Here is a 14,616-nt window from a genome sequence, read left to right on the forward strand (position 1 = left end):
TGGTTGAAATTTCAATTCAATTTTATCTATATAGAATCAATTCACAACACATGTCATCTCAAGGCTCTTTCCAAATTCAAATTCCATCAGATCCTTCAGGTTAGTCAGAAAGTTTCCTCTCTAAGGAAACCCAGCAGGTTGCATCAAGTCTCTCCAAGCAGCATTCACTCCTCCTGAAAGAGCGTAGAGCCACAGTGGACAGTCGTCTGCATTGTTGATGGCTTTGCAGCAATCCCTCATACTGAGCATGCATGAAGCGACAGTGGAGAGGAAAACTCCCCTTTAACAGGGAGGAGAACCTCCAGCAGAACCAGAACCAGGCTCAATGTGAACGCTCATCTGCCTCGACCCACTGGGGCTTAGAGAAGACAGAGCAGAGACACAGGAAGCACAGAAGCTCACATTGATCTAGGAGTACTCTCTATGTTAGAGAAGACAGAGCAGAGACACAGAAAGCACAGAAGCTCACATTGACCCAGGAGTACTTTCTACATTAGATGGTAATAGTGGATGATCTGTCTCCCCTGGATGATGTCACAGCTAACAGAACGCCAGACCAGGTGTACCTTCTATGAAGAAAAAGAATGACTGAGAAGAAAAAGTCAAAATATGAAATGACTATAAACAATGCAGATTGGAGAGCAGTAGGAGAACTCAGCAGAGTAAGAAAAATAGACCCTGATGTCCTCCAGCAGCCTGTTAGTCCAGAGCTTTGTACTTAAAGGCACAAAACTATGAAATTGGTGAGAATATGGTATTTTACACGTCTAGAGGAGTCTCACTTAATCTGGAAAAGTAGTCTATTTTTTGTGTCGTAAGACCATTGTGTAAACTGTGCCGCAGCACAATAGTGTGTTGTGAGAAATCATAAGGTATATATATATATATATATATATATATATATATATATATATATATATATATATATATATATATATATATATATGTATGTATGTACAGGCTGCAGTTTGAGCTTTTTATTTTCTGTTCCTCTCTAATTTTGTATTAGGCCCCTCTGAGGGTTGATAACTTTCATTTTTGTCTAAAGATGTGGCTTCACTGTTCACAGTGATTCGTACTCAGTCTTTCTATTTGTTTTGCTTATTAACTGGAGCTTCACTGTGCGTGTCTGATTTCATGTCTGGCTTCCGCGTGTCAGCAGACGAGCGGCTTCAAAAAAACCACAGAAAGTCACAGACCTCTGCACAGAATGGCGTTTGCATCTATATGTCTGGCTGTCGGTGAGCAAGTCTTGTTTTTTTTAACCTTTTATTCATCTTTACAGTAAAGCTTTTCTTCCATTCCTTATGTTTTCTGTCATATAATTTTAATCTCCATTTGCCTTGTTAATAACTCTACTACTGCCTCATTACTTAAATTTGCAGTGATATACTGTTCATGAGAGAGCTTTGTGTGTTCTAAATTTACAAAGCTTTAAGAAAATGAAACTTAGGAATAAGACAGGTGCTAATACTTTGTACGTTCAGTCCTATCCTCATGACCACATGTCGTATTACCCGTAGCTGCGTTTTTAATTTGTGTTCGGTAACAAAGGTAGATGAAAATACCAGGAAACACGTAACGATGGGGCTATCATTTCCACCCAACACAATCTTATGAAACAAATGTAGCTGAAACATGTTTTTTTTAATTCATATTTCAGGATTTAAACTTGTTCAGAAAGTCCAGAATGTTGGGTGTGAAAATTTTCTGTTTATTTTGGCCATTCCTCAAAATGGGAAAGACGAGAGAGAAAAATAGTCACGCGCTTCCAAAGTGTCTTGACCCTCTAGTCAGGAAATAACAATTGAAATATGTTTGTTTGTCTTTTCATATTTTTCATATATTGCTAATTCCCTAAACACAAATTATCTTAAAACATTTTATTATTAAAAAAATACAGTCCAATCATACAAATTCTGTATGAATTTTTCCTAGTTATCATACAATGCAGTGAAGATCAGTTTGTTATTCAAACTGGTTGAAAAGTTTTCTGAAAAAAGATCCAGGAGCTTACATCAAATCACTGACTTCCAGGCCTGATTGTGCCGTGATTAAGTCTTTCAGCAGGTAAATTATCTAAAACACATTAAATTAATCAAATCAACACAGGAGCAGTTCATCAGACAACTTTCTGAATATCAAGATCCAAATCCAGCAGAAAATCCTAGGGATGGGACTAAACAAATAACATAAAAGAGGAACAGTAATTAATTCCTGTAATGTATTTAATGCTTAAAAAAAATAGTGTGATGGTAAGCAGGTCGAACCACAGCACTGCTTCCTGCCCTGATGGTGCTAGATTTCCACACTGCGCTCCGAGTCCCCACAACTAGCCAAAATAGAGATTTCTAATGCACAGCTGTCTCCGTGTCATTTCCTGTCTGAGCAGCAGCCACGCTGAGCATTCAGCCTGACAGACGTCAGTTCTTCCGCTACGAGGCCTTCAACCTGAGCTGTGCAGTCTCAGGGAACTTCAGTGGCTGGACGGTGATGAGAAATGCTTCTGAGGAGTTTTCGCCGTGTGAAAATTGGGGCCGCCCGAACCGATCCTCCTGCATCAATCGCAGTGTCTACAAGTCGGACAACGGGCGTTACTGGTGCCAGTCTGAGCAAGGAGAGTGCAGCAACACCCTGGACATCAGGATACACAGTGAGCTTATCGCTATTACTGCTGGTTTTGACTGGTTCCACTGAATGAAGCATGTGATAGCTATGAAGTGGCCATCTGTGTTTTTTATGAGGTATTGCACTTTTTTAAATAGCACTGGTTTATATGTAAAATTTCAGCTGGTGTTGTGATCTTGGAGAGTCCAGCACTGCCTGTGATGGAGGGAGACAACGTGATGCTTCGCTGCTCCTACAAAGAGAGATATGACCCAAATGCTTCATCAGATTTCCCAGCTGTCTTCTACCAAAATGATACATTTTTTGGAAAGAGGTCTGAAGGAAAGATGATCCTTCAGAAAGTGTCAATGTCCAGCAAAGGATTCTACAAGTGCCAACACCCCACCAAAGGAGAGTCACTGCCGAGCTGGCTGGAAGTTAAAGGTAAAACTACCTTCTGCTGGATGTCGTTTTGTCCTGAAAAGGCTACCTTGGTGTGCTGGGAGGTCCAGAAAGCAGCTATTTGGGAAATATTCTCCTTTAACAGTCTTTGTTTTTTTTTTTTAAAAAGCTGTACATGCAGTATGCAGCAGACTTATGGAAGATGAAGTCTGGGTCATAGGAGACCAAACCTAAAACAGAACCCGAAATGTTGCTGATACCTAATCTTGCACATCATCCTGACCTGAACGCAGCATCCCTACGGTGAAACAGGGTGGAGGCAGCATTATGCTGTGGGGACGCTTACTTTCAGTCTGGTTAGGGAACTTGATTAAAGCTACTGAAGTGATACATGGAAATAAATGCAAGGGCAATCGTGGAAGAAAACCTGCGAGAGACTGCTGACGACATGAGACGGAGTTATAATATGCTGTCATGCTGGAAGCGCAACAACAACCCTTAGCATACTGACAGAGCCACAGTAGGAACGTTTGGATCACTGCATATTCATGTTTTGGATTGGTCAGGTCCATATCCAGACCTAACCTGACGCCGCCAGATAGATTTGCTCCGCATATCCATCTGGAAACCTTCCGTTGAAGTAATTTTGGGAAGGGGCGAAAATACTGGTTAGCTGATTGGCCTATGTTGGTGATAGACGTGCCAAATAAACCAATCAGATCGACGAAGCATGTTGACTTACTCGTCAACATGCTTCGTTGTCGCTCGTAACAGAACGACGACGAAAACACAACCACAAGCCAAGCTACTCTTGCTGCTGCAGGTAAAGGCTCGTTAGCTCAGCAAAGAAATACTCTGTAATTCCGATAAAACTTGCTCGATAGCCACGCTAACGCTAGTTTCATCGGCTGAAGCCGCCATGTTCTTTAGAGTGAACTGTCGCGCTTCTCGTTGCGTCACACCTCAACCCGCCTCAAAGCCAACGCTGATTGGACGTTCGTTTGGTGAACGGCTCCAAATTTTCTTTAACAGAGAGTAGCCAGACTGATCTGCGAGTGAAACCTTGAAAGCTCGCGAGATCAGGATGGTCTCACGTGGCTAATCCAGACCTAACATCAGTATAAAACATGTGCCAGGTCTGCAAAACAGATATTGAGACATTGGTTCGCTGAAGTATTGTGTTGGGGGGGGACTGAATACAAATTCACGTTTCAAAAATAACCCTCTGTAGACTGGACTTTCAAATTTTCCAAAGCTGTCTTGCAGTCAAGGTGGTGTGTGTGTATACCATTAATGCCTATGAATGCGTTTTCAATACATACCAATTCTAAAGCACTTTGTCACCGTCAGAGAGGCATCCAGGCATGCCTGAATTAGCTATGCTACTAAACTGTCTGTCTTGTGCGCTGTATTCATAAAAACAATCTCTGTTTAGGCTCTGTTAGTCAATGTGGTGATTAGTACGTCTCTGTTTATCACAATTTAGTTAGTTCTTTGTAGATAGATCAAATTGACAGCTTTGCCAAACAGCGAAATAGTTTTATTTAGCCATGAGTTCATGTGCAGTAAATATTGTCCCATATCCATCTTTATAAAACTCTCACAGAGAAACCTAAACCTATAAGCAACAACCCGCTCCCTCTGATGACAACAAGCAGTCTGGTGTGCACCATCGTCCTGTTCATCATCTACACCATCATTTTCATCTTGTGCGCAATGATCTACAGAAGGTGGGCTCGAGGTAAGGAAGCTGCTAAAACTAATAAAACACTAAAACTAGTCCTTCGTAACAGGAGTCAAGACACGAGGAGCTGTTCAATAACAGATACTGTCTGTCTGATGGAATAAATGTTGATAAACTAAGTTTCAAACAACAACTACTGAATGAGAAATAGAAGTAAATAGAATATAACTGTAAAGCCCCTGTTTAACTCGTGAAATGGCCTTTTTGACTACATATATCCCTGCAGGGGTCGTTCTTGGCTTGTCTTTCGACATATAACAGACCAAAGAATTTAAGAATTTCTTAAGTTATCAGTCTGGAAAGTAAGCAAAACCATTTCAGGCTTTGTGACACCGTAGCGGTGTATATTATTCACAAACGGAGACAACAATGGTGAACCCTAACCCTTAGGAGTTGCTGGCTTCACACACTTTCTCCAAGGGTGCATTGACGACTGATCCAGGAGGTAAGAAAAGGACCTAGAACCACCTATAAATCTCTGTATAGCTCACTTAACCTTAGTGAGGTGACTTCAGACTCCCCTCCATTATGAAGGTTGTAAAGTAATCACATCTGACCTGTGTCCAAAATAATCTGGACCCACTGCAGTTTGCCTGCAGGCCAGACAGAGGTGTTGAAGATGCAGATGGAACCTAGTTGAACCTTTGTTTAACCCATTTTGTGGGAGCAAAGTATTTTGCCCGTCCTTTTAGAGGTTCTTCCCACTAAACTGCTGAAGAACTTCTACAAAGCTACCATAGAAAGCGTTTATGTGTCAGCATAACTGTGTGGTATGGGAGCTGCACAGTCCAGGAGAGAAAGGTCTTAGCACGGATGGTGAGAACAGTGCAGGGGATTGTGGGGTGCTGTCTGCAGGATCTGGACTTAATTTATGCAAAACGAGTCCAAAGAAGCACCAGACGCATCTCCACTGATCCCACCCACCCAGGCACTGCGCTGTTTAGCCCTCTCCCATCAGGTAAACGCTTCAGAAGCCTCAAAGCAAAAACAAATAAACTTAGAAACAGCTTCTTCACCAAAGCTGTGAGGGCAATCGCCCCCTGATAGGAGACTGCAGTCCAAGGCTTTAAAATCACCCCACTGTTACTAGGCCATCATACGTTACACCGTTCTACCTCATTATCTGTAATCTGTGACTCTTCTGAACGCTAAATTTTTTTTACACTTGTTTATTGGGTGTTTGTTTGTCAGTTTTTGCCAAAGTGGCCAAAAAGAAATTTCACCAGGGTAACACGTGGCGACATGACAATATTCCTGCTTCCTGATTTTATTTATTGATTTCTCATCTGCTTTAAATTGCATTCAGCCACACATTTTGGCGGAGAGACCTAGACATGTTGTTAAACTTGCAGATGATTCTGTCATTGTGTCCCTGCTGAGCAGTGATGACCTGGAGCGTGGTCCTGTAGTGAAGGAATTTACGGATTGGTGCAGATCTTCCTTCCTACCAATCAACCTGGCCTCGTCCACATTGGTCAGATACATGAAAGTATCCTAAACTGTGACTCCCGTTTGCAGCAAGGAGCCAATTTCCAAATGTAATCAGAGCTCTGACTGCACTCGTGTTGTTATAATCCTGTTCAACCCAGGATTCTGCTTTACCATTTTAATAATTAGGATTATTCTTGTTGGTTTGCTGTCATTCACTATAAATACCACCCCTCCATTTTATCTGTGACAGCCTGATAAAATGATCCATTTTATCTGTGACAGCCTGCTAGCAATGCTACCATAGTTACATGAACACATGGTGGGTGCCTTCTGGGTATTTTTACTGATTTGCATACATATGTAGGGGCAGGGATAAGCAGTCCAAGACACAAGAAGGATCTATCTGCAGCGGAAGCCACTACACATCATGCCCCCAGTGAATATGTCTGTCCCTGACCTGTAACTCAAGCCAGTGAGCCTCTTTTCTAGGACAGTGGGGGTTTCTCCAGTGGCTGCGGCTGCAGTTAGATATACTTGCTAGGTAGACATGAACATAAGCATTATTTCCAGTACATCCGGATTTATCACCGGAACATATGCAGCGACCCATCCACGCATAGTTTTATATAGCTGACAGTTGTTCTGCACAGCAAGTGTTAAAATTTGGCCAGCAGGAGGCCTCTGGTCTATAAAAATAAATAAATCCTGAAGGAGAATGTCCAGCCATCAGTTTCTGAACTTAAGTGGATTTGGGTACAGTACAATGATCCAAAGGACACCAGCATGGATGGCAGTCAGCTGATCTAAAACCTGCTTCTCATGGCAACGTTAGGACGGAAACACTGGCAGGAACTAGGATCTGAAACAGCCTGACACCACTTTTAAAACCCACAAAGCAGTTACAGCAGATCTTCCTCACAGACTTTGTCCCAGTTTGGATCCAGTCAGGTTTTGCCAGAGTTTAACACATGAGCTCTTTAGATATTCAGAGCCTGTAGGGACTGATGATGAGGTGGTCCCGGACCTTCCTTTCTCATTCAACGTTTATGTGGTTTATGTTACAAGATAAAAAACTGCACCCTAAAACTAAATCCTCAGAGGAATGTCAGGTTGTTTGATGGCTGGTATGGACATAGTCTTCTTTTATTCAGGTGTTATTCTGTGCTGAATTTTCTGTCTGCGTTTCTGTTTTACTTTGCAGCTCGAGCTGAGGCTAAAAGGAGAGATTCAGGACTTCTCAAACCATACAACTGACGGGTCTGCAACTCAACAGTATGAGTGAAATATTGTCATTATTTCAGAAGTGAATACATGTGCTTTATATTCTCTCTGTATATCATATTATTCACACCCTTGTAAGGAAAGTTATTTTAATTCAACCATTCAGTTTGTTTGTCATGGAAATGACTCCAAGTATTTTTGGTCTTTGTTAAGTTTCTGTTTGATTTTGTTTCTCTGGCTCCTTTTTGTTAAGGATTTTATTCACTTCCTCCTTTCTTTGTCATGCCTGTTTCCGGGTGTAGCTGTCTGTGTTTGGGTGGGTTGGGTATTTTATGTGTTTGTTCATCCAGTGACACTGTCCCCTGAAGATTGTATCTGTGTTGCGTGGGCTGACTGGTCTAAGCTGAAGTATGACGATGAGACCATTTTTTATTTTCCGTTTGGTTTGTTGTTTCCTTTTTAAAAGCATTTGCTGTATAAATGTTAAAGCATTCGTGTTTTTGGTGAGATTTACACGATGATGGATTTCAAATTGTTTAGCAAATAAAAATCTGTGTAAATCTGGAAAGTGTGGCATGCACGTGTGTTTCCTCTCCCTGAACAAATACTTTGCAGAACCACATATTGCTATAATTTCACCTGTAATCCACTGGGGTGTGAACCACTTCAAGTTATCGGGTTGAAATATCTAGAGTTTATTTTTTTGCCAATTCTTCTCTACATAATAGATCAAATGCAATGACAGTTGATAGAGTTTAGATGTTTAGAGCTATTTAACTCTAAAATCTGTCCTCCTTCACCTTGAACCAGCTTTTCGCTGAAGAAGAAAAGGAGCCCCACAACATGATACCTCCACCACCGTGTCTCACTATGGGAATGCTCTGTGCAGAATGCTGTGCAATGTTAGCTTTCTGTGACACGGGCTAAAAAGTCCAGTTATAGTCTCGACTGGCCAGAACACTTTTTTCACATGTTAGTGTGCTCCCAAAAGGTCCTGTGTAAAAACTATGCCTTTTAGTCTCTTTAAACATTGGTTTTATTCTTAACAAGCTTCCACGGTCAGGTTGTTGAGCAACAGCTTGTTAAAACCGAGCTGTGAATTTCAGCAGCTCCTCCAGAGTTATCTTGGCTGCTTCTCTAATTAACATGCTCCTTACACTCTCCACTCAGTTTAGGTGGACATCCATGTCTTGTTAGGTCCATTCTGTCTAATTTATGTGGTTTTATCGCAGAAATGTTCAGTATAATGCATCAGAGTTTGATGTTTTAACATGACAAAGCTTGTGAAACTCCATGGGGTGTGGATACTTTTTCTAGACACTGAAAGAAAATGGTAGCGCATCGTCTCTACATCATCAATAGACACGATCAACAATGGATGCAGCTTTGGTGCAAAGGGATAAAAATAAATACCCAGACGAGGATAAATGTTTAATCTTTATTTACACCAACTCTCCACTAGGTGTCACTCTTCATGAGAATCAGCAGAGCCTCTGAGAGGAGTGACAGTCGTTTCTATTCAGTGTTATAAAGCTGGTTTCCTTCTTCAATAAAGCTGATTTACTGACATTTCCGGGTATAAGGATGAAGAAAAGTCCCGTGAAACCATCGTCTCTCAGCAAGTCAAACAGCTCCAGTTAAAATTCACTTCAAATCATTTCAGAGACGGCTGAGTGGGAATAAAGATTTATACGAGCAGCACATACAAATGAAAAGTTATGTCCATACTACTGTTATCTTATAGCTGTTCCAGATAGATTTTCAGAGGTTTCAGTCATATTTTTGCACCATGGGGCGGCTTCTGTTGATGAATTCAGAAGACTGTCCGTCTCAGATTTGTTCCCGGTGTCTTTCCCGTTCAAATCGTCGGGTTTCTCCTCTTCCTCTGATGACGCTGTACAACTCAGTTCGATGTCTGCATCTCTTTCTGTCTGTGTTTTCTTTGTATGAGAGATCAGTGAAGTTAATGCTTGGTGGAACTGACATCAAGTGAGGACTTATTTCATTGCTTTCGCACAAAAATAAGAATTTTACATTTTTTCCTTTACAATATAGGATAAAACCAACAATAGATAGAACCACAAGAGCTCCAAGACGTCCTAGACCAATCCCAAGTTGTGTCAAGTCTTATGTGGTACCTGGAAGAATGAGAAAGATGCTGAATTGTTCTCTTTAAAAAAAACAAAAGGCACCTGACCAAAATTAGATGCTCTCAAATTTACATTTGTTTTAAAACACCAATAATCATTTTCACAGCAACCTTTGATTTGAAATATTTTATTTCTTTCAGTTTTTGGGTTTACAAAAACACATTTTCTCTATTTTCAAGACACTAAAAAAAGAGTTAAATGTTTCCCGTGGTTCAGTGAAGGTAAAGTTGCTGGCGGTGGTCAGAGGGCCCGGTGGCGCCGTTGTATGGCAGCCTCGCCTATGTCAGTCTGCCCCAGGGCAGCTGTGGCTACTTACAAAGTTCATTGAATGACTGAACTTTGGAGGTCGTCAAGACTAGTTAAAGCACTATACAAGTATAAGCCATTTACCATTTACCATAAAGTTGTTTATCTTAAGGATGGATGTTGGGTGATTGTTCTAAACTCTCATTTTTATTTTCTGATTTTTTTAAAGAAAAAAAACCAACTAAAACCATCTGACACATACAGAATACAACAGAAAAAAACATGCATGCTGGTTTGAATTTTTTTATTTTTGATCACTGTAAAACTGATCAGATTTATAACCTACTGATTCCAGATTGACAGGGAATCGATGTCCATGTAGCATTTTTGATGCTACATACCATTTGAAGGAGCTTTTGTTGTGGGAATCTCCTTTTTAACTGTAAGAAAACAGGCAAAAATCTTAGTTAAATAGATTTCTGCAACATCCGTCTCCACCACGTGTGGAGCCCATCCTCCCCATCAGGTTCCCTTCCGTTGGCGGGTGCCTTGTGCCTTTGGTGGATTGGTGGCCTTCGGTGTCTCTGAGCTCATGGCTGTATCTGCTATGACTTAGCTGGCTATGGGCGGGTTACGCAGGCTCGTTTCTCCTCTTCCCTGGGATGATGGAGGCAGCTGTCCCATGTGTTGATTCCTCTTTTGACCCTGACAGTTATCTTGTTCTCTCATTTTGTCACATTTCTCCCTGTTATTGTCATACCTCATCTTTTTCTCTTCATCAGCTTCTCTTTTTCCTTTCTGTTTCTGTGTCACTTGAATTTGAAATTGTTCTAAAATAGTATCTAATAAAGTTTTGTGCATTTATATCGAGCGGATCACTATAGCGCAAGCAGTATATATTTTAAAGTATTTAGTTTAAAAGGCTTTGACTTTCATTAAACTGAAATGGTGATATATTACTGTTGCAGTTAAAGGATGCAATTATTAAAAAATAATTCTGCAAACAAGTTAAGGCATCAACCTCAAAAATAGTTTTATTATTGTGTAGACTGTACTCCAGTCAACAGCTCATAAGCTTGTTAGCTCATTACTGCAGTTTAGAAGAAGTAAACTTTTAGCTATTGCTCCGAGTTCATCCTCAAAAAAAAAAAACCCAGGCAACAGATTTCAAAACTATTTGGTTTGATTGAATTAAAGGATTTTAAACTTACTATATTTATAAACTGTTCTCTATTATTTGCTGTTATTTGATTTTTATGTGTTTTTTTTATCTGATGCACATTGTATGCATAGTAAGCCTTAGGTGTGGCCTTTACTCACATCAACCCTTACTACACTGCAGACCCCCTGGAGTGTTTGTTGGACATGCTCACCTTTTTATCTCGTTGGATAAGAGTAGTTACAGCAGTTTTAAGCCAAACTCTACTTTTTAAGCATCGGAGGCGGAAAATATCTTCTTTAAGCTTCTTCTGCAGGATGTTCAAACCTTAACTAAGATATAGAGTGAGCACCTCCATCATCTGAGGGAAGCTCAGAGGGAGGCTCAGTTCAGGTGGTTAAAGCATGTGATTAGGATCCTAACTGGACTCATCCAACCAAAAATTGGATCTTTATTAGATCCAGAACCTCTTCAGAGACTATATTTCTCTTGGGGGAATGTTTGGGTCTCCCATGGAATAAACTGATGCAGGACGGAGGGATATCTGTGTTTCTGTCCTGCAATCCAATCAAGGATTGTCAGGAAGGGAGGAATGGCAGTGGCCTACTGGGCCATATGTTATAACTCTTAGACATGAAAACTCCTAAATGTTACCTGAAAACCTACACTTTCTGAGTTGTTCATTACTCTACAAATTTTAAAACAGACTTTCTTTTTGAAATTTGACCACATTACATTTGAATGCAATTTAAACATATTTTAAAGTATTTAAATCCTTCTAAAAGGGTAAATGTGCAAGACTATTCTTACCCAAAGTGTTGTTGATGCATTTCACATCTTTTTTTTTAAGACGAGGGGGGCGGCAGGGGCCCCAGCCGCCCCCCGGGGGCCAGGCCCCGCGAAGCATCATTAATGGAGAACGTAAGCGGGATGCATGGGAGAGTGACGTCACTGCTGACTACTGGCTCTCTTGGCTCATGCAATTTAAAATCCTGGTGGTTTGGACCTGGAGAGAAAAATAAAAGAAGGATGAACACACAACACAAGAAAGAAAGATGGAAAAATACAAATATAGAGATAAAAAGCAGCAGGAATAATCTGAAAAACTATTTATGATCCTGTATCCTGTTTGTCTGAATACTTTAAGTTTGTTACAAATAATCACACCCACATGAAGGCAGCATGCCACAGTTATACTCTCTTTCTGCCTGAAATTCCAGCATGTTGGTCCAACACATGGAGAAAAAAACATGTGGCAGAAGGGTCTGAAAAATGGCATCAGGCTAGGCAAAGTACACCTATTCATGTAACCCATCAGAAACTGGACTATTCTAAGTGCTTTTCGTTAATAGAAGATAAGAATAGAAGAATATGGGTTGGGCCCTAAACCTCAGAGCAGAAACATCATTGCAATCTCAATTTTCTCAAAAGCAGTTTCATTCATTTCTAATCTTAACAGCCATATTGGAAGAAAAAAAACTAAGTTAGTGTGAGTTTTAACTACAGAAAAATCCTACAAATTGTCTCGGTGACAAGGATTACATAAAATATCGGGAAATCTTCCTGGCAAAACATTTGTGCTTAGGGCACCTAAAACACTCCACCTCTGAAGATAGGGCACCCTTATGGCACACGCTATACCAGGTTCAGTCCCTCTAGGAATGGCCAGTTTTCAAGGCTAGACTCCTGGTTAACCCCTCATAATATCATGAATAATATAAAGTTGTGATATCTTGCCATGCCCTCTAACTGACCATTTTTCAATTATCCTGTTTTTCTCCTTGAAAAATGTTAATCACCTTCAGATTTTATTTGGAATTGTAAGTTTTGCCTAACTATGATTATTGTATATACTTTATTGAGTGAACCCTCAGCAATTGGTTAAGGCATATTGCGTCACTTCCTCTTTTCTGTTGTGTGATGTTGTTTGGTGTTCCTTTCTTTACGGACATCTTCCTGTTTCTAACACATAAGCATGCTTAAAACACATTTTCTGTTACTGCACTTCAAGTTACTGAACTCTTCGTGTTTCACATCTTTTATTTTCTTCTCGGCATGGTAAGCAGCCACTGGCCTAGCTTAGCCTTGCTTTAGCTGTACTACGGCTTCCTTGCCTGTTTCTCGGTCTCTGTCTAAGTCTCCCCTCTCTCCTCCTCTATCTGTCTCATGTTAAGTTATTTCCTGCCTCTTTTAGAGATAACATTAGATGTAATAAACGTAGTGTTTTTTTGTGGCTTCAGAGGAGAGGGAGTCAGAACTGGACACCCGAATCTGCGCTGTTGAAAAACCTGCTTATATCCGAGACTTCTTAGATAACACGGCACCACAAAGGTTGGCTTACACAGCATCTCTCCAGCACAGGCTGGCTTGATGACAGGAAGCATAGCTCTAAATTCCAGTCCTAAGGTCACCCCCAAGCTGTCTGTGTGTCTAACAGATTTTCCCCACTTGGCGACACACCCGCTGAAAAGATCCGGATTATTGGCAGCTCAATAGTCAGAAGTGTGGCACTAGAGACACCAGGGTCCATAGTCAAATTGCTGCCAGGGGCCAGAACGGGCGACATTAAATCCTACCTAAAACTGCTGGCTAAGGATAAGTGTAAATACAGTAAGATTGTTATTCACGCTGGTGGTAATGACACCCGGTTACGCCGATCGGAGGTCACTAAAGTAAGTGTTACTTCGGTGTGTAAGTTTGGTAAAATTATGTAGTGGCTTCAGAATCCCCCTGCTCAACCCTGCTGCCACACCCCAAATATAGGTGAAGCCTGCAATTCAGCCGACCTGGTGGCCGGAGGTCCACACATCCCCAAATGAATCGAAATACTTAGATTGTATACGTTTTAGACTAATAAGACAACTATTAATTCTACAAGTGACTAGATCCAATATAATCAATACATTTCCAACTGAAGTGTCGACATCGTGATGCAGACAATAGTGGGTAGCACTGTTGCCTTGCAGCAAGAAGGTCCTGCGTTCGACTCCAACCCTGGGTCTTTCTGCATGGAGTTTGCATGTTCTCCCTGTGCATGCGTGGGTTCTCTCCGGGCACTCCGGCTTCCTACCACAGTCCAAAAACATGACTGTTAGGTTAATTGGTCTCTCTAAATTCTCCTTAGGAGTGAGTGTGTGAATGGATTGTTGTTAGTGCTGTCTGTCTCTGTGTTGTCTCTCTGGCGACCTGTCCAGGCTGTACCCTGCCTCTCGCCCATTGATAGCTGGAGATAAGTCCCATTTACACTACCCTTGTTAAACCGATCCATGCCGAGACCAGTCCGAGCTTGGATCAGTTACCCAAGACAAGCCGACCCGTTTACACACCAAGCTTATCTCAGTTCCTAGGTTGCTCCTCGCCTCCTAGTGACGATCTGCGGTACTGCTGCTCTCTGGGATTTAAGGCGGAACCAAGCAAAACAAAACGGCGGCCCCAATAACATTCAGGAAGTTATGCTTGATATTGTGATATTTCGGTGTTTGAGGAGAGTCGGGGGAAGAAGGCAACCATTGGTGAATTTACTTGAGAGAGTCGGCTTTTGGGAAGTGGATGAGACAAACGAACGTCTAATAAGGATTTACAGACACCGGAAACAACGACAGACGCTGAGGTTCATCACGCTGCTAAGAAGAATGTGGCAGCCGTGTGGTACGGTA

General features: G+C 41.2%; 1 protein-coding gene across 1 annotated transcript; it reads left to right on the forward strand.

Moving 5' to 3' along the window:
- The first annotated feature begins 1,209 nt into the window (after positions 1-1,209).
- On the forward strand, positions 1,210-7,973 carry LOC105921382 (low affinity immunoglobulin gamma Fc region receptor II). The gene is made up of 5 exons (XM_012857093.3): positions 1,210-1,241; positions 2,393-2,653; positions 2,791-3,051; positions 4,616-4,750; positions 7,386-7,973. The coding sequence occupies exons 1-5, from the start codon at positions 1,211-1,213 to the stop codon at positions 7,436-7,438; spliced, it is 741 nt and encodes a 246-aa protein (XP_012712547.1). The 5' UTR covers position 1,210; the 3' UTR covers positions 7,439-7,973.
- Positions 7,974-14,616: the final 6,643 nt, after the last annotated feature.

Source organism: Fundulus heteroclitus, unplaced genomic scaffold (assembly GCF_011125445.2).
Source record: "Fundulus heteroclitus isolate FHET01 unplaced genomic scaffold, MU-UCD_Fhet_4.1 scaffold_211, whole genome shotgun sequence".
NCBI lineage: Eukaryota > Metazoa > Chordata > Actinopteri > Cyprinodontiformes > Fundulidae > Fundulus > Fundulus heteroclitus.